A 25,986-nucleotide genomic window follows, 5' to 3' on the forward strand; every position below is an offset into this window, starting at 1 on the left:
CTTCGTCCCGAACCCCATTGAAGTCAATGGGGACCCGAACTTTTTGGCACTAAAAAGGCTGTAAAACAGCCCAGGAAAGAGCTAGAGGGCTGCAAAAGGCAGAAACGTGTAGGTAAATCCCCTGCAAACAAATGTGGATAGGGAAATAAAAAAAAATAAAAAAATAAAAAAAAATTAACCAATATCAATTGGAGAGAGGTCCCATAGCAGAGAATCTGGCTTCACGTCACCCACCACTGTAACAGTCCATTGTCAGATATTTTGGCCCAGGCACCCAGGCAGAGGAGAGAGGTCCCGTAACAGAGAATCTGGCTTCATGTCAGCAGAGAATCAGTCTTCATGTCATAGCAGAGAATCAGGCTTCACGTCACCCAACACTGGAACAGTCCATTGTCAGATATTTAGGCTCAGGCACCCAGGCAGAGGAGAGAGGTCCCGTAACAGAGAATCTGGCTTCATGTCAGCAGATAATCAGTCTGCATGTCATAGCAGAGAATCAGGCTTCACGTCACCCACCACTGTAACAGTCCATTGTCATATATTTAGGCCCCGGCACCCAGGCAGAGTAGAGAGGTCCCATAGCAGAGAATCTGGCTTCATGTCAGCAGAGAATCAGTCTGCATGTCATAGCAGAGAATCAGGCTTCACGTCACCCACCACTGTAACAGTCCATTGTCATATATTTAGGCCCAGGCACCCAGGCAGAGGAGAGAGGTCCCATAACAGAGAATCTGGCTTCATGTCAGCAGAGAATCAGTCTTCATGTCATAGCAGAGAATCATGCTTCATGTCACCCAACACTGGAACAGTCCATTGTCAGATATTTAGGCCAAGGCACCCAGGCAAAGGAGAGAGGTCCCGTAACAGAGAATCTGGGTTCATGTCAGCAGAGAATCATTCTTCATGTCATAGCAGAGAATCATGCTTCACGTCACCCAACATTGGAACAGTCCATTGTCATATATTTAGGCCCCGTCAACCAGACAGAGGAGAGGATTATTCAACTTTGGGTTGCCCCGCAATATAATGGTAAAATGAAAATAAAAATAGGATTGAATGAAGAAGTGCCCTGAAGTACAATAATATATGGTTAAGGGGAGGTAGTTAATGTCCAATCTGCACAAGGGATGGACAGGTCCTGTGGGATCCATGCCTGGTTCATTTTTATGAACGTCAGCTTGTCCACATTGGCTGTAGACAGGCGGCTGCGTTTGTCTGTAATGACGCCCCCTGCCGTGCTGAATACACGTTCAGACAAAATGCTGGCCGCTGGGCAGGCCAGCACCTCCAAGGCATAAAAGGCTAGCTCTGGCCACGTGGACAATTTAGAGACCCAGAAGTTGAATGGGGGCGAACCATCAGTCAGTACGTGGAGGGGTGTGCACACGCACTGTTCCACCATGTTAGTGAAATGTTGCCTCCTGCTAACACGTTGCGTATCAGGTGGTGGTGCAGTTAGCTGTGGCGTGTTGACAAAACTTTTCCACATCTCTGCCATGCTAACCCTGCCCTCAGAGGAGCTGTCCGTGACACAGCTGCCTTGGCGACCTTTTGCTCCTCCTCTGCCTTGGCCTTGGGCTTCCACTGTGACATTTGGGAATGCTCTCAGTAGCGCGCCCAGTCCCACCCAGTCTTCCGCGTCCCTTACTAGATGTTTTCCTCATTGTTACCGTTCACCACAATAACAAAAATATTATTTGGCCCAATGTATTGAATTCGAATTCAGGCCTTTTTTTACAGACACCTAACACTATCTGGCTATCTATTTAGGTACCGTATTACACTAATAAAGGCACAGCAGTAACGACAGATTTAGCTGAATATAAATTTGAGGCCTAGTATTTAGGCGCAGGATGACAGGTATAAGTTTACAGACAGAATTAGACTTGGATATGCACAGTAGCGTGTGTGTGAAGTTATTGAGAATGACCCTATCTGAACCTTGAAACTAATATACCCTTTTAGGAATAGATTTAAAGTAGGCCTGATACAGCAGAAACCACTAATTTAGAGAATCGCTAAATTGGGAATTGTATTTCAACCCAGAACAAAAACTGTGCTTTGACGGACACTAAATAACTTGACCAGCCACAGCAATAATGACAGATTTAGATGAAAATAAATTTGAGGCCTATTTTTTAGACGGATGACAGGTATACGTTTACACACAGAATTAGACTTGGAATTGCACAGTAGCGTGTGTGTGAAGTTATTGAGAATAACCCTATCTGCACCTTGATTCTTATTAGGGATCGACCGATATTGATTTTTTAGGACCGATACCGATAATCTGTAAACTTTCAGGCCGATAGCCGATAATTCATACCGATATTCTGTTTTGGTTTTTTTTTTTAAGAAAAAAAAAATCCTACACAAATGTGCTGTTAAATTAACATGTTTATTGTTAACATTTAGATTTTTTTGTAAATCTTTCTTTTTCATTGGTGATATGAGTCAAATACAACAAATTGTACCACTTCTTTTTCTTTTTTAAATATCAGTCAAAAGGTAACGACTAACAAGAAAGAACAACAATGTTCAAATGTGGACATCACCTGATTCACCTCCCACCACCACAGGTTGACATGTTTCAAACTGTAGCGTTCTTAGGCTACTTTTACACTTACGGCAGAGAAAATCCGGTAGGCAGTTCCGTCGCCAGTTTTTTTGGCCAGAGATAAAACCGTAGCATGCTGCGGTTTTATCTCTGTCCTGATCAGTCAAAAAGACTGAACTGAAGAGTCAAGACATCCTGATGCATCCTGAACGGATTGCTCTCAATTCAGAATGCATTAGGATAAAACTGATCAGTTCTTTTCTGGTATAGAGCCCCTGTGATGGAACTCTATGCCGGAAAATACAAACGAAAGTGTGAAAGTACCCTTAGTGGTAACCTCCTGGACATTCGAAACATGTCAACCTGTTATGGTGGGAGGTGATGTCCACAAGATGAAACCTGTGATATGAAATTAAAAATAAATACAATGCAAGTGCAACGGTAAATTTATCCAGTGCTGGAATTTATCCTTTCACATTTATGTGCCGAGAGCCCGCCCTGGTACACAATGAGAGAATATTTAGAATTTCTTCAATACTTCCAGTTGAGAAGGAGTACATTGTAGTGCAGAAAGCACAACATTTCTGCATGTTCTCCTGTTAAACGGCTTCTGTTCCTTTCGTAGATTGCTGACACTTCACTAAAAACACGCTCACTAGGTACAGAGGAGGGTGGAGAGCAAAGGTATCTTCTGGCATAAGAAGCAAGGGTTTTAAAGCATGCCTCATTTTCTTTCCACCACTCAAGTGGATTGTCCTTTCTATTGATCACTGGTTCTTTCAAATAAAGATGAAGCTCATTATCAAGGCAGACTTTTGGTATAGTTAGAGAATCCTCTACATGAGGCCCCAATAAAACGCTGAACATGGCATCAATTTGGCCATGTTTAAGCCTTTTTTCCATGTGTTTCCTTTTTGGGAATTTGTATGTTTCTGTGGCATCATCATCCTGCTCTTCCAGACTAGTAGTACTTGTACTAGTAGTAGGCTCTTCCAGACTAGTAACACCAGGCTCTTCCAGATGTGACCTTTCTAGAATCTGCAACTCCTTTCGCATATCTTCTGTCAGCCATTCTTTTGCCTTGCTCAATACATTATCAGAAGAGAAAGCATGATGCTTGAATCGAGGATCTAAAAGACATGCCAACACTACGTTTATATTCTCTTCATACTTCAAAAAACTTTTGTTGAGGCTTTCCTTCATGACCTCCCTAAGCGTTTTAATGCCTCGTGTAGTGGGCCCTTCATTCTCTTGAAGAAGCATCTTCAGCACTCTCACACATGGAATGACGGATGACACACTTGAGTCGTTATGGCTAACCTCTATGGTCACTTCCTCTATTGGGAGGAGGGTCTGAATCAGATTTGCTACAATCTCCCACTGATCAGCATTAGGGCAAGAATATCCTCCATGTTCACCAGCGTAGATGCTAAGAGCTCGCTTTTGTTCCAGCATTCTTTGTAGCATATGGAGAAGGAAGTTCCACCATGTTGGAACAGCCTGAATCAGGCTGTTTTGGGGCAGGCCAAGGTCTGACTGAATGCACCTCAGTCGGTGCTTGGCAATGAATGAATGGTGGAAATGACTTGCACACTTCTTTAGCATGGCAATTATGTCGATCACAGCTCTCTGGCTTGACAGACCATCATTTACTACAAGTTGCAGGGTGTGTGCCATGCAGCTGAGATCTGACACTTCAGCAAGCTTCATTCCTTTTACCATGTTTGCTCCGCTGTCTCGAAGCACAAGCAGCACCCGATCTTTAGTTATCCCCCAGTCATCAAGCATGCCTAGAAACATTTCTTTAATGTACTCGCCAGTGTGGGATCCTTGCATCACCTTTGTGTTTAACACCAACTGCCTTTTTGTCTACCCATTATCAATGAAGTGACACGTAAGACTCATTAGTGATTCTGTTGATCCAGACCAGCAGTCAGTAGTGAATGAGAGTGAATTGCCAGCGTCCTCTGGTTGTAACATTGTTTTCACTTTCTGAACCACCTTGTGATGAATCTTTGGCAGCATTTCCGTTCTGTAAAACTTTTCATTTTTCAGTGTGTACCTTGGCTCAACTATGGACATCAAGCGCTCAAAGCCAGAGTCAGACACCATTGTAAATGGCTGGTTATCCTTAACCATCATCTCTGTGATTGCTCTGTCCAGAAGTTGGGATCTTTCATCTGAATTTTGCCACTTTGTGTGTTTCTGAAATAGGTCTTTTATTTTTGGCTGGAGTAAAGTTGGTGTTTGAGATAATTCCCTTTCTTTTTGTGCATCATTAAATAATTCAACATGATTAATTCTTAGATGGGTCCAAAGATTTGATGTATTCTTTGTTTTTGCAGTTGCAGATCCCATGCTCACATTGATTTTGCATGTGTTGCACATTGCCCGTCCTGGGGTGGGTTGACTAAAATAGTCCCAGACTATACTTTTATTTTTTCTTTGTGCATCCACCTGCATTGAAAGAAGAGGGTAACATGACTACTAGTGCTATTAGCCTTTTAAAAACAGTACAGATTAAGGAACAATGCGGCGTGCCCAAGAAATATGTGAAATTGAGGGGGGAGTAAACAATAAAAGCTTGTGAGGTTGAGTCACTGGAGTGTATGATGTAGTATGAGCTGAGGTGTGTGTATGTTTGTATATATATATATATGTGTGTGTGTATATATATATATAAAAATATATATATATATCACACTGTAACTGTATATGTATAATATAATGAGGTATAGTGTGTTAAACCTCATACTACATCATACACTTCTTAGGCTTCATGGCATGCACACACAGCTGTTTTGGTCCGCAACCAAGCCGCATATTTGGCAGCTCAGATACATACCCATTAACTTCAATGGGTCCGCAAAAGATGCAGACAGCACTCCGTGTGCTGTCCGCATCCGTTGCTACGTTCCATGTTCCAGCGAGAAAATATATAACCTGTCCTATTGTCTGCGCTTTGCTGACAATAATAGGCAGTTATATTAAAGGCTGATTGCGGAACGTGCACGGACGCATCCGTGTTTTGCGGATCCGCAATTTGTGGACCGCAAAACACACCAAGGTCGTGTACATGAGGCCTTATACATACCTCATATTACAAATATACAGTGTATAATACCTCGCTCATAACTACATCATACGCTCCTTAAAGTCCTTATATACCTGATAATAGTATACATAATATATGTGTGGTACCCATATAGTCATACTATTATACATATACCGTGTGTATTATATACCCCATATTCATACTACATCATACACACATTATAGTATGTAATTGTAATGTGTGTATGATGTAGTATGAGGTGAGGTATATAACACACTGTATATGTATAATAGCATGAGGTATATATAACACAGTATATGTTATGTATAGGTATACTATTATCAGGTATATAAAGACTAAGGAGTGTATGATGTAGTATGAGCGAGGTATATGATATAATATAACACACTGTATGTGTGTAATATAATGAGGTATAGGAGCCCTTATATATACACACCTCATTATATTACACATATACAGTGTTATATATCATATACCTCGGTCATACTATTATCATACACTCCTTAGAGTCCTTATATACCTGATAATAGCATACCATCATATACTGTGTTATATACCTCATATAACACATATACAGTGTGTTATATGTATTATATATACCTCATACTACATCATACACACATTACAATACAATGACATACTATATGTGGCACTGTGTATGATGTAGCATGGTCGAGGTATAGAATACATGATATAACACACTGTATAATAGTATATGAGCCTGAGGTATATATATATATATATATATATATATATAAGGTGATTCAGATTAGGTAACAAACTATGACGGTGCACGTGTTTATTTTACCATGGCACAACTGTATGAGTCTAGACTAGAGTAGACTGTAATGGTGGCACTGGCAGGCGCAGCCGCAGGTACTCTGGTTCTCGTCTCTGCCCAACACTGTGACCGCCTCCAATGACGTCAGCGCCTGCTATGGAGTTCCGTTCGGCACTTGGCAGGCAGGCACGCCCACAGGCGTAGTATCTCCTGTACTCCCGCGATAGTTTGCACTGACAGTGGCAGCCGAAAGACATGGCCGGACTGAGACTTCGGGCACATGCGGCGGGCGGCTGGCGGCAGGCGGTGTAAGCATTATCGGTGGTATCGGCAGTTTATATGCCGATACCGATAACTTGCAAAACCATGAATATCGGCCGATAATATCGGCCAAACCGATAATCGGTCGATCCCTAATTCTTATATACCCTTTTAGGGATAGATTTAAAGTAGGCCTGATACAGCAGAAACCACTAATTTAGAGAATTGCAAAATTGGGAATTGTATTTCAACCCAGAACAAAAACTGTGCTTTGACGGACACTATATAACTTGACCAGCCTCAGCAATAATGACAGATTTAGATGAATATAAATTTGAGGCCTAGTATTTAGGCGCTGGGTGACAGGTATACGTTTACACACAGAATTAGACTTGGAATTGCACAGTAGCGTGTGTGAGAAGTTATTGAGAATGACCCTATCTGCACCTTGAATCTTATATACCCTTTTAATGAATAGATTTAAAGTAGCCCTGATACAGCAGAAACCACTAATTTAGGAAATTGCTAAGTTGGGAATTGTATTTTAACCCTGAACAAAAATATATCCTTTGCCAGACAGCAGACAGTATTACAATTGGCTGGCCACAGCTGAAACACCAGATTTAGGGTACTGCTATTTTGGCAATTGTATTTCACCCCTCAATAAAATAGCAAGCACAGCCAAGCCCCTGATGTAGGATATAGCCAAAAAATAACCATACTATTGATGGTTAAATGCACTTGGTGACAGCTTGCCCCTGATGTAGGATATAGCCAAAAAATAACCACACTATTGATGGTTAAATGCACTTGGTGACAGCTTGCCCCTGATGTAGGATATAGCCAAAAAATAACCACACTATTGATGGTTAAATGCACTTGGTGACAGCTTGACCCTGATGTAGGATATAGCCAAAAAATAACCACACTATTGATGGTTAAATGCACTTGGTGACAGCTTGCCCCATATGTAGGATATAGCCAAAAAATAACCACACTATTGATGGTTAAATGCACTTGGTGACAGCTTGCCCCATATGTAGGATATAGCCAAAAAATAACCACACTATTGATGGTTAAATGCACTTGGTGACAGCTTGACCCTGATGTAGGATATAGCCAAAAAATAACCACACTATTGATGGTTAAATGCACTTGGTGACAGCTTGTCCCATATGTAGGATATAGCCAAAAAAACAACCACACTATTGAGGGTTAAATGCACTTGGTGACAGCTTGCCCCATATGTAGGATATAGCCAAAAAATAACCACACTATTGATGGTTAAATGCACTTGTTGACAGCTTGACCCTGATGTAGGATATAGCCAAAAAATAACCACACTATTGATGGTTAAATGTACTTGGTGGCAGCTTGTGCTGGTGCACCACAAGACACAAAATGGCCACCGATCACCCCAGAAAAAAGTGAATGAAAAACTCTCTGGGCAGCCTAAAAACAGTGAGCAATTGAATAGCAGCAGTTCAATCATCCACAGCTGTAGATCGATCACTGAATTAAGTCTTTTGGAGGAGTTAATCACTGCCTAATCTCGCCCTAACGTCGCAGCTGCAAGCTCTCCCTACACTGATCAGAGCAGAGTGACGTGCGGCGCTACGTGACTCCAGCTTAAATAGAGGCTGGGTCACATGCTGCACTGGCCAATCACAGCCATGCCAATAGTAGGCATGGCTGTGACGGCCTCTTGGGGCAAGTAGTATGACGCTTGTTGATTGGCTGCTTTGCAGCCTTTCAAAAAGCGCCAAGAAAGCGCCGAACACCGAACCCGAACCCGGACTTTTACTAAAATGTTCGGGTTCGGGTCCGTGTCACGGACACCACAAAATTCGGTACGAACCCGAACTATACAGTTCGGGTTCGCTCATCCCTAGTCACAGCCCTATAAATAGGTTGGCCAGCTTACAATCAGACATTTTCCACCGTTCAGAGTGCAGGGACAGACGTGTGAAGGCACTAGGGATAGCTATTGGAAAAATGATTGTGGGAAAAAAAAGCCAGAAAAAATGATTTATAAGTGCAAGGAAAGGATAGGGAGGAATCATTTCACAGCATCTTAGTGCAGGGAGAGACGTCAGAAGGCGCTAGGGACAGGATAGGAAAGTGATTTACAAGTGCAGGGAACGATCATTTGGGGATCCAAATAGTCATTAGACAGCTCTGTCATTCAAGCTTTTTGTTATGCCTTTAGAATTTTATGTCTTAGTATCTTATTCAGTATTACACGAAAAATATATACGCATTTCACTTCTGCAGTTATTTCTGTTGAAAGTGCATAGGGGCATATTTCAGTAACAAATAAAAATATATACGCACTGCACTGTTGCAGTTATTTCTGGTGAAAGCATATAGGGGCGTATGTGTGATGTGTAAGAGGTTTTTCTCTGCTGCACCCTGGAACATGATGGGCCAAGATTATTCAGGAAGGTGAAAAAAGCATGTTAGTTGTACATGGGAGAGGAAAATAGAGAGGGGCTGATGTGGAGAGAGTAAAATGGAGGGGTAATAGGTTGGTGAGTGTGGCGGAAAAGAGCACATAACAAAATGGACAGGGAGATAATGAACTTAATTAATGAAGAGTATGAAAATGCTTATTTGTATCTTGCACAACATACTAGTCTCCTGCCCTATCTAACTACTATGTATAACTGCTAGACATTTGTCGAGGATGACCCGTCCCCAAACCACGTACACAAGTACTTTGAGTATTTTCATGCTGGTATTTATGATTGTGAAACATTCAAAAATAGACTAGAAAATAACAGTATAACAATTTATGGTTTGTAAGGTTTATTTATGCAAGAAAAATATACAGATTGAACATAAGCAGAAGAACTGGCAGAAAAACATCTCTAGGAACATTCTTGACATGATTATCTCAGTTTCTCACTGGTCCAAAATATAACACAATATAATACTATGTATGTCTGGTGCTATGTCCTGCAAATAAAATTCAAGGGAATTGTTGCCCATAAGTCCCACCAGATCTATAGGGACACCTAGGCAAGGATGATATGACACATTCCTCCGTGCCAGTACACTGCTTACCTCTCAGTTACCACTAGCAAGTTAACCAATACTTTGAAATAGTTGTTCACTGTCAAACAAGTTTAACTTATTACACTACAGAACATACGTTATAAAATGTTAAAATTGTTGGAAGGTGGAAATCTCACTAAAGATAGTCATACACATTTTTATATTGCCTGTTATTCAAATTGGGCAACAACCATGGAGATATTACACAGAAACAATTGATTAATGTATTGTAAAATTTCCCTGTACAATACACCTGACCTATCCTGTTTTTCATAGTAGAGAACTGGAGAGGGAAGCCTTATGCCCAATAACAGTTGAAAAACTAAGCAATGCCAGATGCTCAATCAGCTTTAGTAACTGAGATATCAGGCCATCAACGTGCACCTCAAGGTTATTCATTCTGCATAAATAATTTTTTGATTTGTTTCTGCCACATCCCTGGAATATGACAAACAGTCTAATATCTAGAGTATGTGATCTACTAGATCCATAACAGGAATATGTTAAAGGGGATTTGTAAACAAGTGTATGCTACCTGATCTGAGAGCCCCCATGATTCATTGTGGTATTCTTGCTGTAGTTTTCAAAAAAATCACTTTTATCACCGTCAGTTGGAACCCTCTCCATTCTCAATGTGTGCAATGGAGTCCTGGTATTATTGAACCATTAGCTGTCTCCTCCCATTTATCACTGAGAGTTCTTTCCCTATGCACAGAATAGGGAGAGATTTGTCAAACAGCAGCAGGAGGATGGTGGGAACCAACGGCTACTCTCGAGTAACAGAACTAAGTTCTGGTTTCCAGGAACACAAATAAGTGATAAACTGATTTAATCAAGGACTATGATACAAATTTATGTTACCCTCAGATTGAGCAGCATAAACTTGGTACATATTAATGGAACACTATGATGAACTATCACTGTTGCCTTGCAGCACTTGGGTTCTGGATTTGGATTCACCTCAACAACATCTGCCAGGAGTTAAAATATTCTCAAACCCATTTTTGCTTGGGTTTCCTCCAGGTCTGATTTCCATCAACATTCAATGTAAAAATGTAACTATGGGGAAATTAAATTGGGAGCCCAATTGGAGAGAGGGACTTATGTGAATAGAAACAATATGAAAAATGTGTTGATGCTATATAGGCATTATATATAACTTGTATTTTCTGTGTTATATCTTGTGGAGGGCCCAAGGAAGTGATGCAAAGGACTCTAGAGAGAGGATCTTATAAGACCCTACATTAGGCATAACACAATGGTGCAGATTTACTAATCCTAATTTTTAGACAGTGTAAGTTTAGACTATACAGTGCCAGGTTTAACACAGTGGCTGATGCTGGATAATAAATTATGTGTCTCTGTAGAGTGTCTAGTCTAAGTTTATACCACCTTTAGTTGGCTTACTTTGAATCTGAATTTTTCATCAAAATCCTGGTGCAATTTTGGTGCCCATGATCGTATCTTAAAGAGTAACTTTCATTTCAGTTTAAAGAGTCTTCTATCAAAGCTGTAACTGAGTGGTACTAAGGAACATATGTCTTCAGCGTTTTACTGAGCACTAAAGATGCCTGTGTGTAACAAGTCAGGCAGGGTGATGGGCAAAGATAGGGCACATGTCCATAGTCAGGGACTGAGGTAGTGAAACAAGGCAGCTGGAAGCCTCTGCATATTACACAGAGGCATGTTCTGCTGACTGAAGACAGATTCTCCTTAGCAATGCTGTTAGAGCTTTGCTAAGAAGACTGTTTACATTCTGTATTCTAGTCGAGAGAAACCTCTTTCCCAGATGAAGTACATTAAAATGTACCATCTGTGTCCCTACACTATATTAAAAATAAAATTAAATGACAGTTAATCTTTACGCCACTTTCTGGCTAAGCCACTTATCCAGTGGCATACAAAAAGTGTCTAAGATACTTAGTAAATGTGTCATGCAGCATGGACTGACCGAATTTTGATTCAATTTTATTCAGAAATCCGATATATTTTCTTTAGTAATTCTGCCCCAATGTGCCCAAAGTGTTCCTTTTAATAGAAGTGTAAACTTTTTAGGCAAAATATTACATGTGTATGGTTAGCTTCAGTATTTCTAAGCAAACAAGAACCAGTACAATACCATTTCATCTTAACTAAATCACTTACTGTTAACCTTCTACCTGTGTGTCTTTTAGCCCAAAACAGAACCACGGAATGGCAAAAATTCTTCTACAGGCACTCATATGTTTGTTTGGTCTAGTCATTTTTATTTTTTTGTGGTACAGCCACATGGTCAGGTTTCCTGATGCAGTTAGAGGAAAGAATCAGGAGTGGACAATCAAAGGAAAGTATTAAGGATTGATATGACTTCCTCGTTTTGACTTCCAAAACTGAATCAGGAAACCTGACTGTGTGGCTGTACCCTGTAAGGAGGAATGTAACCATTGTGAAGCATAATCAAATCCACTGAGAATTAAAGAAATTCCATATATCTTGAGGACAGTTTAGAAAACATGGTGGGACAAGGATTATTTCTAGGTTTCCATATGAATAAGATAATGTACGTATACACATAATAATTCTTAGCAATATGAATACAAAAAAATTCTTAATTAGGGGATAGATTTACGTAGAAAACCAGCTACCGCTGTGATAGTTATCTTCAAATTACAGCATCAGTGTTTAGCATTTTGGGGGTGGGAAGCTGTTTAGAGTATTTCATTGCACCCGCTATTATAATTTTATTAGATTAATACACTGATGTCCTTTTTTTCCAAAACAGCACAACAGCAGTTCACAGGTTGTGTTTGGTTTTGCAGGTCTGTCTTATTTAGGTCAAAGGTAGTAAGCTGCAATACCAGACACAACCGATCAATGGCTTTTGTTATTCTAATCATATGAAACTTCTTTATTAGTTCTGTCATATCGACTGATTCTCTTAAAGCTCCATCAAACAATTTTCATTATTATGAACAATTATTCAAAGTTACATAAAACATAGTTGGGAAATATTTACAATTCAAAATTATATACATTCTATACATATATATTAATTTAAACCAACACTTTTATGTACATCTTAAAATACATATGTTTTCCAATTGAAACTATTTCCGAGAAGGTATCTTAAAAAAGAAGACCTGTCCTGCCTCTGTCCATATAATGACACACAATGGCATATTACTTTTATTACTTATATCCTTATTAGTATAATCCATTTCATTGGTAGTTAGAGGGATCGGTCGAGTCCACTTCTTTTGAGCTACTAGAACTTTTAAAGACGGTGGACTGACACCTAAGACAACTTCAGTCTTGACTAGAGGTTATAGTGTACGAGAGAGGACCTACATTACATAGCTATGTCATAAAATGTTCTCACCATAACCCATCCCTAACTTATGACCAGAGGCTGAGTTCTGGAAAAAATATTGTCGTCAATGTATCTCCAGTAATATGTGTGTCACTTGCTAAGCCATGCTGAAAAGATAAGTAAATTAAGACATAAAGAAGCAGTCATGAACAGAAGGTTTAAAATTTTCACTCATACGATATTTTTTCTGATTTATCTTCATCACTTTGACACCAGAACTGTCCGTTCACTTCTGTAATTTCCAGAGGAGAATTCCTAGAAGACAACAGACTTACAGGTTGACATGATAAGTTCCAAGACTTGAACCTCTTAAGGGGACTCATCTCCATGGTTTTATTGTTTGGAGCATAGCCATAAAATTGGCCAAATATTACATCAAATATACAGGAAAACATATTTCTAGATAAGTAGGGATCATTTTCCAACTAGATGTCAAATGAGATATATATATATATATGCATCCATGCATTGCGACAATGAATTATGACTTGTGGCATTATCTCAAGCTTTGGATTTGTATTCTATATGTGATATACTGTATATATAAAAAATATTTTCTGCCACTAAGCATCTACTAGTGGCAATTTGTTTCTTGATGTCATATGTGATCCGTTCTTCATTAATGGCTGAACAATCCGTGCTGTTATTTTGTACAAGAAGATTATTGTCATATGGTTGTTGGAAATGTTTCCACTTACTATCTTTTTCTTCTAGAAAATTATACGTTGGATCTCTGTATAGAAAATGGCATATAGGAGGGGGTTAAAATAACATCATATGAATCTAAATCTGAGATAATAACACAAGGGGGGAGATTTTTAAAAACTGGTGCAAAGAAAAACTGGCTTAGTTGTCCATAGCAACCAATCAGATTTCACCTTTCATTTTTCAGAGCTCCTTTGGAAAATAAAAGGCTCACTTTGATTGGTTGCTAGGGGCAACTAAGCCACTTATCCTTTGTACCAGTTTTGATAAAACATGTTGTGTGGCCTCAAATGAGACTTTTGACTCTTAAGGGACTACACAATCAATTTAGACAGGGCGGAAATAAGGACTTAAAGGGGTAAGCAAAAAAAAACATTAAAAACATCTTGGCCCTTGTTTTTGGCAAAATACAGGTCCTTCTAAAAAAATTAGCATATTGTGATAAAGTTCATTATTTTCTGTAATGTACTGATAAACATTAGACTTTCATATATTTTAGATTCATTGCACACCAACTGAAGTAGTTCAAGCCTTTTATTGTTTTAATATTGATGATTTTGGCATACAGCTCATGAAAACCCAAAATTCCTATCTAAAAAAATTAGCATATCATGAAAAGGTTCTCTAAACGAGCTATTAACCTAATCATCTGAATCAACTAATTAACTCTAAACACCTGCAAAAGATTCCTGAGGCTTTTAAAAACTCCCAGCCTGGTTCATTACTCAAAACCGCAATCATGGGTAAGACTGACGACCTGACTGCTGTCCAGAAGGCCATCATTGACACCCTCAAGCAAGAGGGTAAGACACAGAAAGAAATTTCTGAACGAATAGGCTGTTCCCAGAGTGCTGTATCAAGGCACCTCAGTGGGAAGTCTGTGCGAAGGAAAAAGTGTGGCAGAAAACGCTGCACAACGAGAAGAGGTGACCGGACCCTGAGGAAGATTGTGGAGAAGGACCGATTCCAGACCTTGGGGGACCTGCAGAAGCAGTGGACTGAGTCTGGAGTAGAAACATCCAGAGCCACTGTGTACAGGCGTGTGCAGGAAATGGGCTACAGGTGCCGCATTCCCCAGGTCAAGCCACTTTTGAACCAGAAACGGCGGCAGAAGTGCCTGACCTGGGCTACAGAGAAGCAGCACTGGACTGTTGCTCAGTGGTCCAAAGTACTTTTCTCGGATGAAAGCAAATTTTGCATGTCATTCGGAAATCAAGGTGCCAGAGTCTGGAGGAAGACTGGGGAGAGGGAAATGCCAAAATGCCTGAAGTCCAGTGTCAAGTACCCACAGTCAGTGATGGTCTGGGGTGCCATGTCAGCTGCTGGTGTTGGTCCACTGTGTTTATCAAGGGCAGGGTCAATGCAGCTAGCTATCAGGAGATTTTGGAGCACTTCATGCTTCCATCTGCTGAAAAGCTTTATGGAGATGAAGATTTCATTTTTCAGCACGACCTGGCACCTGCTCACAGTGCCAAAATCACTGGTAAATGGTTTACTGACCATGGTATTACTGTGCTCAATTGGCCTGCCAACTCTCCTGACCTGAACCCCATAGAGAATCTGTGGGATATTGGGAAGAGAAAGTTGAGAGACGCAAGACCCATCACTCTGGATGAGCTTAAGGCCGCTATCGAAGCATCCTGGGCCTCCATAACACCTCAGCAGTGCCACAGGCTAAATGCCTCCATGCCACGCCGCATTGAAGCAGTCATTTCTGCAAAAGGATTCCCGACCAAGTATTGAGTGCATAACTGAACATAATTGTTTGAAGGTTGACTTTTTTTGTATTAAAAACACTTTTCTTTTATTGGTCGGATGAAATATGCTAATTTTTTGAAATAGGAAATTTGGGTTTTCTTGAGCTGTATGCCAAAATCATCAATATTAAAACAATAAAAGGCTTGTATGACTTCAGTTGGTGTGTAATGAATCTAACAAATATGAAAGTCTAATGTTTATCAGTACATTACAGAAAATAATGAACTTTATCACAATATGCACATTTTTTGAGAAGGACCTGTATATGTCAAATTAACAGAGAGTACAGGGTTATAAAAAAAAATCCTTTATATGGCCATATGAATTACCTTCCTTAGGACCACATATCAGGTTTTTATAATAATAAACTTAAAGAACCCTTAAAACGATAATAATACACTTAAAATGACCTACACCGGTCAACTAATATACATATACCCTAAATAGGATGGGAAAGGGTCCAGGATTGAGTAAACAGGAGGGTATCAATCGTTACAGGGACATTACTATCCCTATTAAATTCTGCAGATATCCTGGACCCCGGTGGGGTTGGACGCCGGTCAGAGGGACATCTAAATGTGTCATCTTATCAGTGAACTATCCCACTACAGGTATATATATATATATATATATATATATATATATATAGGTATATATATCTTTTCACCAGCCCCACCTTATCTACAAGCCCATTTTCTTGTTTTGTCTTAGAACCTGTCTTTTGTACCCCCTGATAAACCTAAGGAGTGGGGGAAACGCGTCGGGGTGACAGGGTGCTTTCTTCAGGGCTAACCAGGGTAATCCAGGATAGGTACGAGGACAGAGGGTCACCACCATCAGGTGATACCTCTGGGCTGAGGATCAATCAGGAATTTAATAGGGATAGTACTGTCCCTGTAACGATTGATACCCTCCTGTTTACTCAATCCTGGACCCTTTCCCATCCCATTTAAGGTATATGTATATTAGTTGACCGGTGTAGGTCATTTTAAGTGTATTATTAGAATCTATAGTTTTAAGGGTATTTTAAGTTTATTATTATATTGGTTTGTTTAGGACTCTTATCGACTTCATCTGTATGCTGCTTTGCTGTTTGTTTACCACATATCTGGTTTTGCTGCTCTTAAAATATTGTCCCCTCGTCACAGTCACAGTCCTGGGTATAAATGGATGATGGGAGAGAGCTCTGTACTGACTCCTGATATATTTATACATGGTTATTAGATCTCCATGCAGGCATCTTCGTATTAATTTAAGTAACCCTAATTTTGCTGATCTTTCTGGGTAATCAGTCCAACAATTACAATTATTACTTTAGCTACCCACCTTTGCTTCTATTCAGACTCTACCGGGTCTTTCTTGTGTACTCATGCCCACAGTTTGATTTGACTACTGATTTTCAAAGTAGTAGAACTATGTTCTCATCATGTGCAGCTATGCTCCTTTGGATGAAGCCCATGATCTTATTCTTGTAATAATGCCTAACCCTAAATTTATTAGTGTTAAACTTCATTTGCTGCTTATCTGCCTAACCATGGAATTACACTGCCCAATATAATTGACCCAATTATCATGCAGTCTAATGCTTAAGTCTTTGATCAATGCAGATCCATCTGTAGTAGTATACTGTCTTCTTTTTTGTTACTTTACACTGTTTATTATAATCTAGATTGTTTATAAAAAAAGAGAATAGTGTCCAATACTAACCCATAGTGACTGTGACTCAATCTGAGTATATACCATTAATAATAACCCTCTGATTTTGATTACTAAGTCATATAATATGAATCATCTGAAGCTCACAATACATACAAAGTATCATGTCCTTCCAGCAGGTACTTATATGCATCTATTTCCTTCTCCATCGAAGAGTTTATCTCCATGTAGACGTTGCACTCGTAATTTAGTTCCACCAGCTTAGATTGGATCTCAGCCATTTGAGATTCATTCATATTGATCAAGTCCTGTTGATGACTGAGGTAGGAGCCATATTGTTCATGTATCTCTGTCAGTGTGGATTCATAAGCCGTTATCTGTATCAAAATTATATATCAAGAGATTATATTTAGAGTGTCATGTAAAGTATGGATGGCACATTTGCCATATAAACAAATTCAGCTTTTTTGGGGGTTGTCAATTATAGGAACATTGTTGCCCCTTACTATCTGTTTTCAACCTGTAATACAGAAACAGAATGGAGGACATTTACCAGAGCTTTTACACCACAATTGTCGCACAAAAAAGTAACACATTATAGCACATGCCATATTTTCACCATAATGTGCAATTTTTTCAGCTTCTCACCGCTTTTCTGGAGTGGTGAGAAAAGGGCTTGACTTAATGGGAGTAACAGTGCTTAGCATGTCCCGATGAATTCACTATGACGTACTCCAGAAACTGGAGTAAGTTGTAGCTCAAGTCTACACCAGCCCCTGACTGGCATAGACTTAAGTTTAAGGGGCACAGAGGGGTAAATATGCAACTAACTTAGGTATAGGCTCACGTTACTCCAACACATAGAGGATCAAGACTGGCGTATAGGAACACCAGTCTCAATAAATGTCCTTCGCAGTTGCCTCTAGTATACAAAGCAAGATATATAAATTAAGATGCAATGTTAAAATGAAAACGTACCATACTCAGCTGTTTCTTCAGCTCAGTCTCTAGTGCGTGTACACAGAGCTTTAATTCTGTCACCTCATTATTAGATAGTTGGAGTTGTTCAATGCCAGAAGATACTTCTAAGGACAGTCTGGAAGTCTAGAGAACAAGATCGAAATAATACCAGTAAGTCAATCCTTAGGATAAGAACAAAATCCTGAGATCCCAATCAATCATCAGGACTATAACTTAACCCTTCAACACAGCAGCTTGTTCATATGTGTGGCTGTGCCTGGTACTTCAGGCCACCCCTAATTCCCTATTCAATCTATTCCTTCACTGATTAAATGTTAATAATGTATCCAAATAGTCCATCACTGTTTTATTCACACAAAATGTCTTTAATTCCAAAATGTATCTGGCAGCTTCTATACATCTTGAAGAACTGCTCAGATGGGGATAGTGAATTAGAGATAACATGATTTACAGGGACATAGCTACAGAGGGTTTAGAGGTAACAGTGGTAAATGGACCCTGTTGTCTAAGGGGGTCCAAAAGCCCTCCTGCCACATCAGAGGACTCCAATATTATAAATGGCACATGGTGGTGGGAGGACCCTGTATCAGATTTTGTATTGGGGCCTAGAAGTTATCCCTCTGATAATCTGCTTACCATTTCCTGGAAAAAAAAATCGACATCCTTAAGGTTGCTCTCCATTAGTGTTTCATATTCAGTTCGAATCTCAGACAACGCTGTATTCAGATCTATGGAAGAAGCCGTCTCTACTTCTACATTGACTCTAGTTCCTAGCTGAGCTTGGAGCGAGGTTATCTCCTGCAAAGTCATCAAGGAATAATATTAGTAAGGGCTGAAGAGAATTATACATGATGGGTAATTTTTGATCATTAAGAAAAACGCTCTTATCAGAATGATTTTAATTTTATGCATCTTCCTAATAGAATGCATAAAGGCGGACCTCTCTCGGCCACTCCTTCCTCAGTGCGCCTGCACCGATGACATCACATCTACACCCGGCACAGGCGCACTGAGGAAGGAGCGGCCGAGCGAGCGTCCTCCTCTCAGTGCGCCTGCGCCGACTGAAGACCGGTACGACGCAGGCGCGAGATTTAGAACGCAGACAGGGCCAGCCAGGGGACGAGAGCGCTCGCTGGCCCTGTCAATCAACAGGAGGAGGGGGCGTTTTTTTAAAAGCAGGATGCGGCTGCTACCAGCAAGCAACCGCCCTACTTGCTGGTAGAGAGGTAATTTACATATTATAAAAGTGCAGTTTTTAAAGAAACTGCTGAATGAAAAAAGGTAAGAGCACTAAATAGTGAAAAATCACACTATACAGATTTTAAGTGGCCCAAAAACGAAAAATTACTTTTGGGGGGTGACAGAAGCCCTTTAACATCCAACAAATGTGAGACAAGTCCAAGGCTTCTGTTAACTTGGGTTTATTGGATGTTGAAAATTGAAGAAAATTGAGTAAGATGATCAGACATTTAAAGAATATGCAAAAGCACAAAAACAATAAAGTTACACACTCCAACTAGACTAACGACACAGATAAAGAACACATTCTACACATATAATTGTAAAAATTAAGATACTTGTTTCTGATGCATGATTAAAAAATATGTTTTCATAAATGACACAATAATAGCAGCAAGATATAATCAAGTAAAGCAGGACATACATCCAAGTTGATAAACAAAACTGCACACACGTGTAATATCGACCCAGTAAGGTGCCTTGAAACAACCTCAACACGTAGATCTCTAACCCCTGAGGAAGCACAACGTGAAACACGTGTTGGGGTTGTTTTGAGGCGCCATACTGGGTCTATATTACTTTTGTGTGCAGTTTTGTATATAAATTTGTATCAATGTATGTCCTGCTTTACGTGATTATATCTTGCTGCTATTATTGTGTCATTTTTGACCACCTCTGTGGTGTGTGTCAATATATTCGTGTTTTAATCGTGCATTATAATAAAGTATTTTCCTTTTTTACAATTATATATGTAGAGTGTGTTTTTTATCGGTGTTGCTAGTTTGGTATATTCATCTACATTGTTTCCAATGGGCGTTTATGGGTGTCCAAGTAGACTAAGTAATGGTATATAAAGTAAGAGGAAATCAAATAAACTTACAGAATACAGTCAATTTCACAATGGATGCTTGGATTAATGGCTCCGATTTTATAATCGTCTTCAGAATCATAACCTTAATCAGAATTTATTCTACGTACCTCTTCACTTATTTTTTTAATTTGAAGTAGCTCCTCCTCCAGGTATTCTATGTATGTATCCAGAACATGGCTCTCCATATTAATGTTTTTCAGTAATCTATAGTGATTGCATAATGCCTCTTCAGCTTTTGCCCTCATCATTAGTTCCAGATCATAGCTTAAAAGGAGTTGAGTTGAACAATTAGTGAATTTCGAAGAATAATGTACAGTACAATAGAAAATGACCAGCCTAAGTAGACTATTCCAAATAATGCTCTGAAATGGGGAAATAACCCTGGATTGATAAAGCAGTGTAAATCATCAACTGGCTAACTCCAAGCAGGACCGGAAATGTATCTTTTTACAACGGGTATGGAGTCCTATGTGGCTCTAAAGTTTCATTTATGTAAATAAGACTGTTGTGGATATTCCCAACTGTCCTTTACTAGGCCACTGCAGAGTGGGTCATGACATGAAGCATCACTGTCATGACCCATTTTGTCATAGGAAATATTACATATGTCAATGGCATTCTATAATATATGCATAGCAATATTCCAACTGCCACTATTGGTACAGTATGACCTAGGGTACAGAGGAAACTATCATGCATTAATTCCTCATTTTATCTTAAAAACATCTTAAAACTTACTTTTTCCTATAACCATCAGCAGTTATTTGTCCATCCTCTATCTTTTTAATTAGGTTGCCATTGTTTTTACTGGCTGTAAGTACCTTCAAGAGAATATAAAAAATGCTCAAATTTATTCTTTAAGTACAATGTAGCAGATTCAATATTACGGATATTCATAATATTTATTAAGGGTTTTAGATGTTTAGCAGAAAGTGGCGTAATGGGATATAGAACATGGTTTAGGATGTGACAATGTGTGGCAATATTGTGCCACAAATTTTCCTGCAAAATGGAAGCCAACTAAAGGGTGGTATAAGCTTAGATTACAAATTCTAATAGTTCACTAAATTTTAGCATCAGCCAGTGATAAATTTGGAGCATCTTTGAACTGTCTAAAGTAGCATTAGTAAAGTTGCCCCATTGTTCTCAGTGATTCCTGTGTGAAATACATAGAAGAAGTACACACCTGGTTCTGGAGATCGGTAATAGTACTGAAGTACTGACTACAATCGGGGAATACTAGGGCTTCATTTTCTTCATGCCATTCACAGATTTTTTTCTCCAGCAAGACATTCTCCCCCTCCAATGACTTCACATCTTCCAGATAAGACCCCAGTCGACCATTGAGTGACTGCATGGTTTTCTTTTCATCAAGGTTGAGTAGATCATTATTCTTGGAGGTATTGCAGTTGCCAAAATTACTCACGTGACACCTATATACTGCATAATTGCTTCCCATTTGCTGTCCAAAACCAGAAGATGAATGCTTACAGTTTCTAAAGGTTCCTTGTACATTGTGTGCTCTGTAGTGAGCTCCATTTGAAAGAACGTTAATCTTCTGAGGTTGGCTGTAGTGCTGTTCACCATGTGAAGAATGATGAGTTCTGTATTTAGGATAATTCATATACTCTCCACCAGTCTTAGTCCCAGAGAAAGGTTGAAAAACTCTGTATCCCATGATGTTCCCACTACTGTTGGCAGAAGGGAGGAACACTGAACAGAAGAACCTATATGTTAAGTGATGATGTAGCTTTCTTTAGCTTCTCTTTTATATGAAGCATAAATGGACATGAGCTCACATTTATGTGAACTGAGCATACAAAGGTCTGTAAAACTGTTGAGTGTCATCAGGTATTAATTTATAGGATTACTGAGCAAGCACAGAAGAGGCTCAAACTCAGATTATTACTTGTTTTTCTCAATTTTATTGCTTAATATTATGTTAAAAGCATTCCACACATTATTTGAATATCTCAAATATTTTCTCAGATTATACAAACTGAGTATGCAATTGCACATTCATCTTTTTTGTCTCATTTAAATATAATTGTATTAATATTGCTATATATTACATTTTATTATGATAATTATATTTAGCATATTTTAATATATTTGTTCCTTATGTTTTTTTCTTTTTTGTGTTGTCATATAAATCTGTTAGCAGTTACCGTACATAGGAACGAATATGTTGTACATTTGAGAACTAGTAACATTAACACATTTGAAATCTAATATTTTTATCTTACATGTTCATTACTTTAAAGGGAGTCTCTATCTGTTACTATTATATTGTTTTAGGTCCAACAATAAAGGCTGTTTAATTTCTTTATCTATAGCAGCTATGTTGGCTTCACTGTCTTGGAGAGCTGGCTGAAAATGATAGAGATATATAGATAGATAGAAAATAGAATAGACCAATAAATAGATCATATCTGTTTACTTTTAAAGGTCCTTTAAGACACCATAGAGCACACACGCAAGAAAATATGGTTCTTATTCAAGTATAAGATTGATCATATAGAAATACTCAGTAAACCATGGTATGTGAGACCAGATAACACCATTAGTATGAGAAATGTAACTACTATAAAAAGAAGAGGCTGAATCAGACCATGTATAGTCATAATGACTAGTCATTTCCATGAATTTTACACTTCTATAAAAACAAGAATGTCCCTGCCCATTCGTGACTTCAGTGACAACAAATATTCACAGCTAAGGTTTCTTATCTATCTCCTTTTAATGTTAGTAACTGGACATAGTTAAGTGTAGACATAGGATTTCATTATGACAATGCCCACCCATAGTGACCCAGAGGACTGTGTTACATTTTTGGGGATTTTGGGTCAGAATTGGGGGGTTTAAAAGGTTCGATGGGTTCGGCCGAACTTCAGAAAAAAGTTTGAGTTTGGGACCCGAACTTGAACCGAACTTGACCCCAAACCCGAACCCCATTGAAGTCAATTGGGACACAAACTTTTGAGCACTAAAATGGCTGTAAAAATGTCATGGAAAGGGCTAGAAGGCTGCAAATGGCGTCAAAATGTGGTTAAGAGCGTGGCAAGTGCTCTGCAAACAAATGTGGATAGGGAAATGACTTGAAATAACATAAAATACGTAAAAATAAAAAATAATAATCTTGGTCCTTATGGAGTAGGAGGTTGAGGAGGCGGTGGATGTGGCGGTGTCGGTGGAAGCGGCGGTGGAGGAGGAGGTAGCCTACACTGGTTTTTGGTTTTAAATTTTATTTTTGAAATTAGGGTACACCCCAAAACATTGGGAAATATAACCTGTGATAACCCCCTCCAGTCATGCTAAACACACATTCAGACAATACACTGGGTGCAGGGCAGGCCAGCACCTCCAAGGGGTAAAGGGTAAGCTCAGGCCATGTGCCCAATTTGGAGACCCAGAAGTTGCAGGGGCTGACCCCTGTCAGTCAGTTTGTGTAGGCGTGTACACACTTACTGCCCCACCATGTCGCACGTCCCCGTGATGTTCACGATACAATTTGATATCAGCTCTATCAACCTTCGATGTTCTTTTATGCGCCTACCATGGTGATTACGGGTGGCGGGGAATCAGGGTTCCAGGCCGGAGAGGGAGTGTGAGAAAAAGAGACCAAATTTAAGGGAGGATCAATTTTTTCTAATTTAAAATTAGAGTTGAAATCTGGGAGAAATTATTAAAGCATAAAAGTGTAACAACTTTTCAAAGTTGAATGTAAGGATGTGGTGCGCATTAATTACTGAATAATTTATAAAATTTATTCCCTGTCACCTATACATAGCAGGTGTTTATTCACGTCTAAAATTGTATAATGTCGAGAATGTAACAGAAAAATTATTGAAATGTATTAAGCTGTCAACTAGGTAGAGGGGTATATTACACCCAAAAATTGGTGAATTTCACCAGAATATATAACTGACAATTTTTATTTTTTTTCTTACCGTTCTACTAGGTATAGCAGTGGTACTATACACCCAAAAATTGGTTAATTTCAACCGAAAAAGTAAATGACAATTATTATTTTTTGTTTAACCTGTCTACTAGGTATAGCAGTGGTACTATACACCCAAAAAATCGTTAATTTCACCATAAAATGTAACTGACAATTTTTTTATCTTTATTTACTGGTCTACTAGATATAGCAGTGGTACTTTACACCCAAAAATTGGTGAATTTCACCCGAAAATGTAAATGACAAAGTAGTGAAATAATATAAAATAAAACACGTACAAAAAAGAAAAATATATAGATTTATGAGGTGGAGATCCATATGGAGTAGGAGTTTGGCAAGCTCAGGCCATGTGCCCAATTTGGAGACCCAGAAGTTGATGGGGGCAGACCCGTCATTCAGTATGTGTAGGCGTGTGCACACATACTGCTCCACCATGTTGGTGAAATGCTTCCTCCTGCTAAGACGTTCCATATCAGCTGGTGGTGCTGGTTGTTGTGGCGTGCTGACAAAGCTTTTCCACATTTCGGCCCAGCTAACCCTGCCTTATGAGGTGCTGGCGGCGCGCCAGCTGCTTTGGCAACCTCTTCCTCGTCATCTGCGTTTGCCTTGTGCTTCCACAGTGCCCCCACTGTCATGTGGGAATGCCACCAGGAGTGCGTCTATCAGCGTGCGCTTGTACTCGCGCATCTTACGATCATGCTCCAGTGACGGAATTAAGGACAGTACATTGTCCTTGTAACTGGGATCCAGCAGCGTGGCCACCCAGTAATCAGCACAAGTTAGAATGTGGGCAACTCGACGGTAGTTGCGGAGACACTGTAGCATGTAATCGCTCATGTGCGCCAGGCTGCTCAGAGGCAACGAAAAGCTGTCCTCTGTGGGAGGTGCATCGTCTGTGTCCTCTCTATCCCCCCCATCCATGCACCAGTGATGGCCATAAGCTGGTCTAGGTGCCACCCTGCTGTGAACATGGTTCCTCCTCCTCCATCTCCTCCTCCTCATCCTCCAGAACTGTGCCCTGGCTAGACAATTGTGTACCTTGGGTTTGTGGGTGCAGGAACCCACCCTCGGAGCCACTTGGGAATGACTGGCCGGAAACCCTACGAAATGATCCCTCTTCCTCCTCCTCCTGTGCCACATCCTCTTCCATCATCGCCAGGAGAGTTTTTTCAAGGAGGCTTAGAAGTGGGATAGTAACGCTGAGAACGACGTTATCGGCACTGGCCATGTTGGTGGAGTACTCGAAACAGCGCAACAAGAAACACAGGTCTCGCATGGTGGCCCAGTCATTGGTGGTGAAGTGGTGCTGTTCCGCCGAGCAACTCACCTGTGCGTGCTGCAGCTGACACTCCACTATTGCCTGCTGCTGCTCGCACAGTCTGGCCAGCATGTACAAGGTGGAGTTCCACCTTGTGGGCACGTCGCATATGAGTCGGTAAGCGGGAAGGCTGAAGTTACGCTGCATCGCTGACAGGCGAACAGCAGCAGGGTGAGAACGCCGAAAGCGCGTACAGAGAGCCTGCACTTTATGCAGCAGCTCTGACATGTCGGGATAATTTTTAAGGAATCTCTGCACCACCAAATTCAGCACATGCGCCAGGCAAGGGATGTGCGTCAAACCGGCTAGTCCCAGAGCTGCTACGAGATTTCGCACATTATCGCACACCACCAGGCCGGGCTTGAGGCTGACTGGCACAAACCACTCATTAGTCTGCTGTTCAAGGCCTGTCCACA

General features: G+C 39.9%; 1 protein-coding gene and 1 pseudogene across 1 annotated transcript; both read right to left on the reverse strand.

Moving 5' to 3' along the window:
- Window positions 1–3,088: 3,088 nt before the first annotated feature.
- LOC122942034 lies at window positions 3,089–4,945 on the reverse strand (annotated as a pseudogene).
- Window positions 4,946–13,248: 8,303 nt separating this feature from the next.
- Window positions 13,249–21,969, reverse strand: LOC122942035 (keratin, type I cuticular Ha4-like). The gene is made up of 7 exons (XM_044299528.1): window positions 21,478–21,969; window positions 21,030–21,112; window positions 20,399–20,555; window positions 18,818–18,979; window positions 18,179–18,304; window positions 17,357–17,577; window positions 13,249–13,336 (listed from the first exon to the last, which is right to left on the reverse strand). Exons 1-7 carry the CDS (start codon window positions 21,967–21,969, stop codon window positions 13,249–13,251), a joined length of 1,329 nt encoding a protein of 442 aa, XP_044155463.1.
- Window positions 21,970–25,986: the final 4,017 nt, after the last annotated feature.

The sequence above is a fragment of the Bufo gargarizans genome, chromosome 6, assembly GCF_014858855.1.
Source record: "Bufo gargarizans isolate SCDJY-AF-19 chromosome 6, ASM1485885v1, whole genome shotgun sequence".
NCBI classification, from domain to species: Eukaryota; Metazoa; Chordata; class Amphibia; order Anura; family Bufonidae; genus Bufo; species Bufo gargarizans.

Bases quoted from the DNA above. Each gene is read 5' to 3' on its own strand.
- LOC122942035 (XM_044299528.1), bottom strand. From the start codon at position 21,969: ATGGGATACAGAGTTTTTCAACCTTTCTCTGGGACTAAGACTGGTGGA. The intron at 21,113-21,477 runs GTGTGTACTTCT...ATTCTCTTGAAG, and splicing joins TTACCGATCTCCAGAACCAG to GTACTTACAGCCAGTAAAAA. The intron at 20,556-21,029 runs GTAAGTTTTAAG...ACTCCTTTTAAG, and splicing joins GCTGATGGTTATAGGAAAAA to CTATGATCTGGAACTAATGA.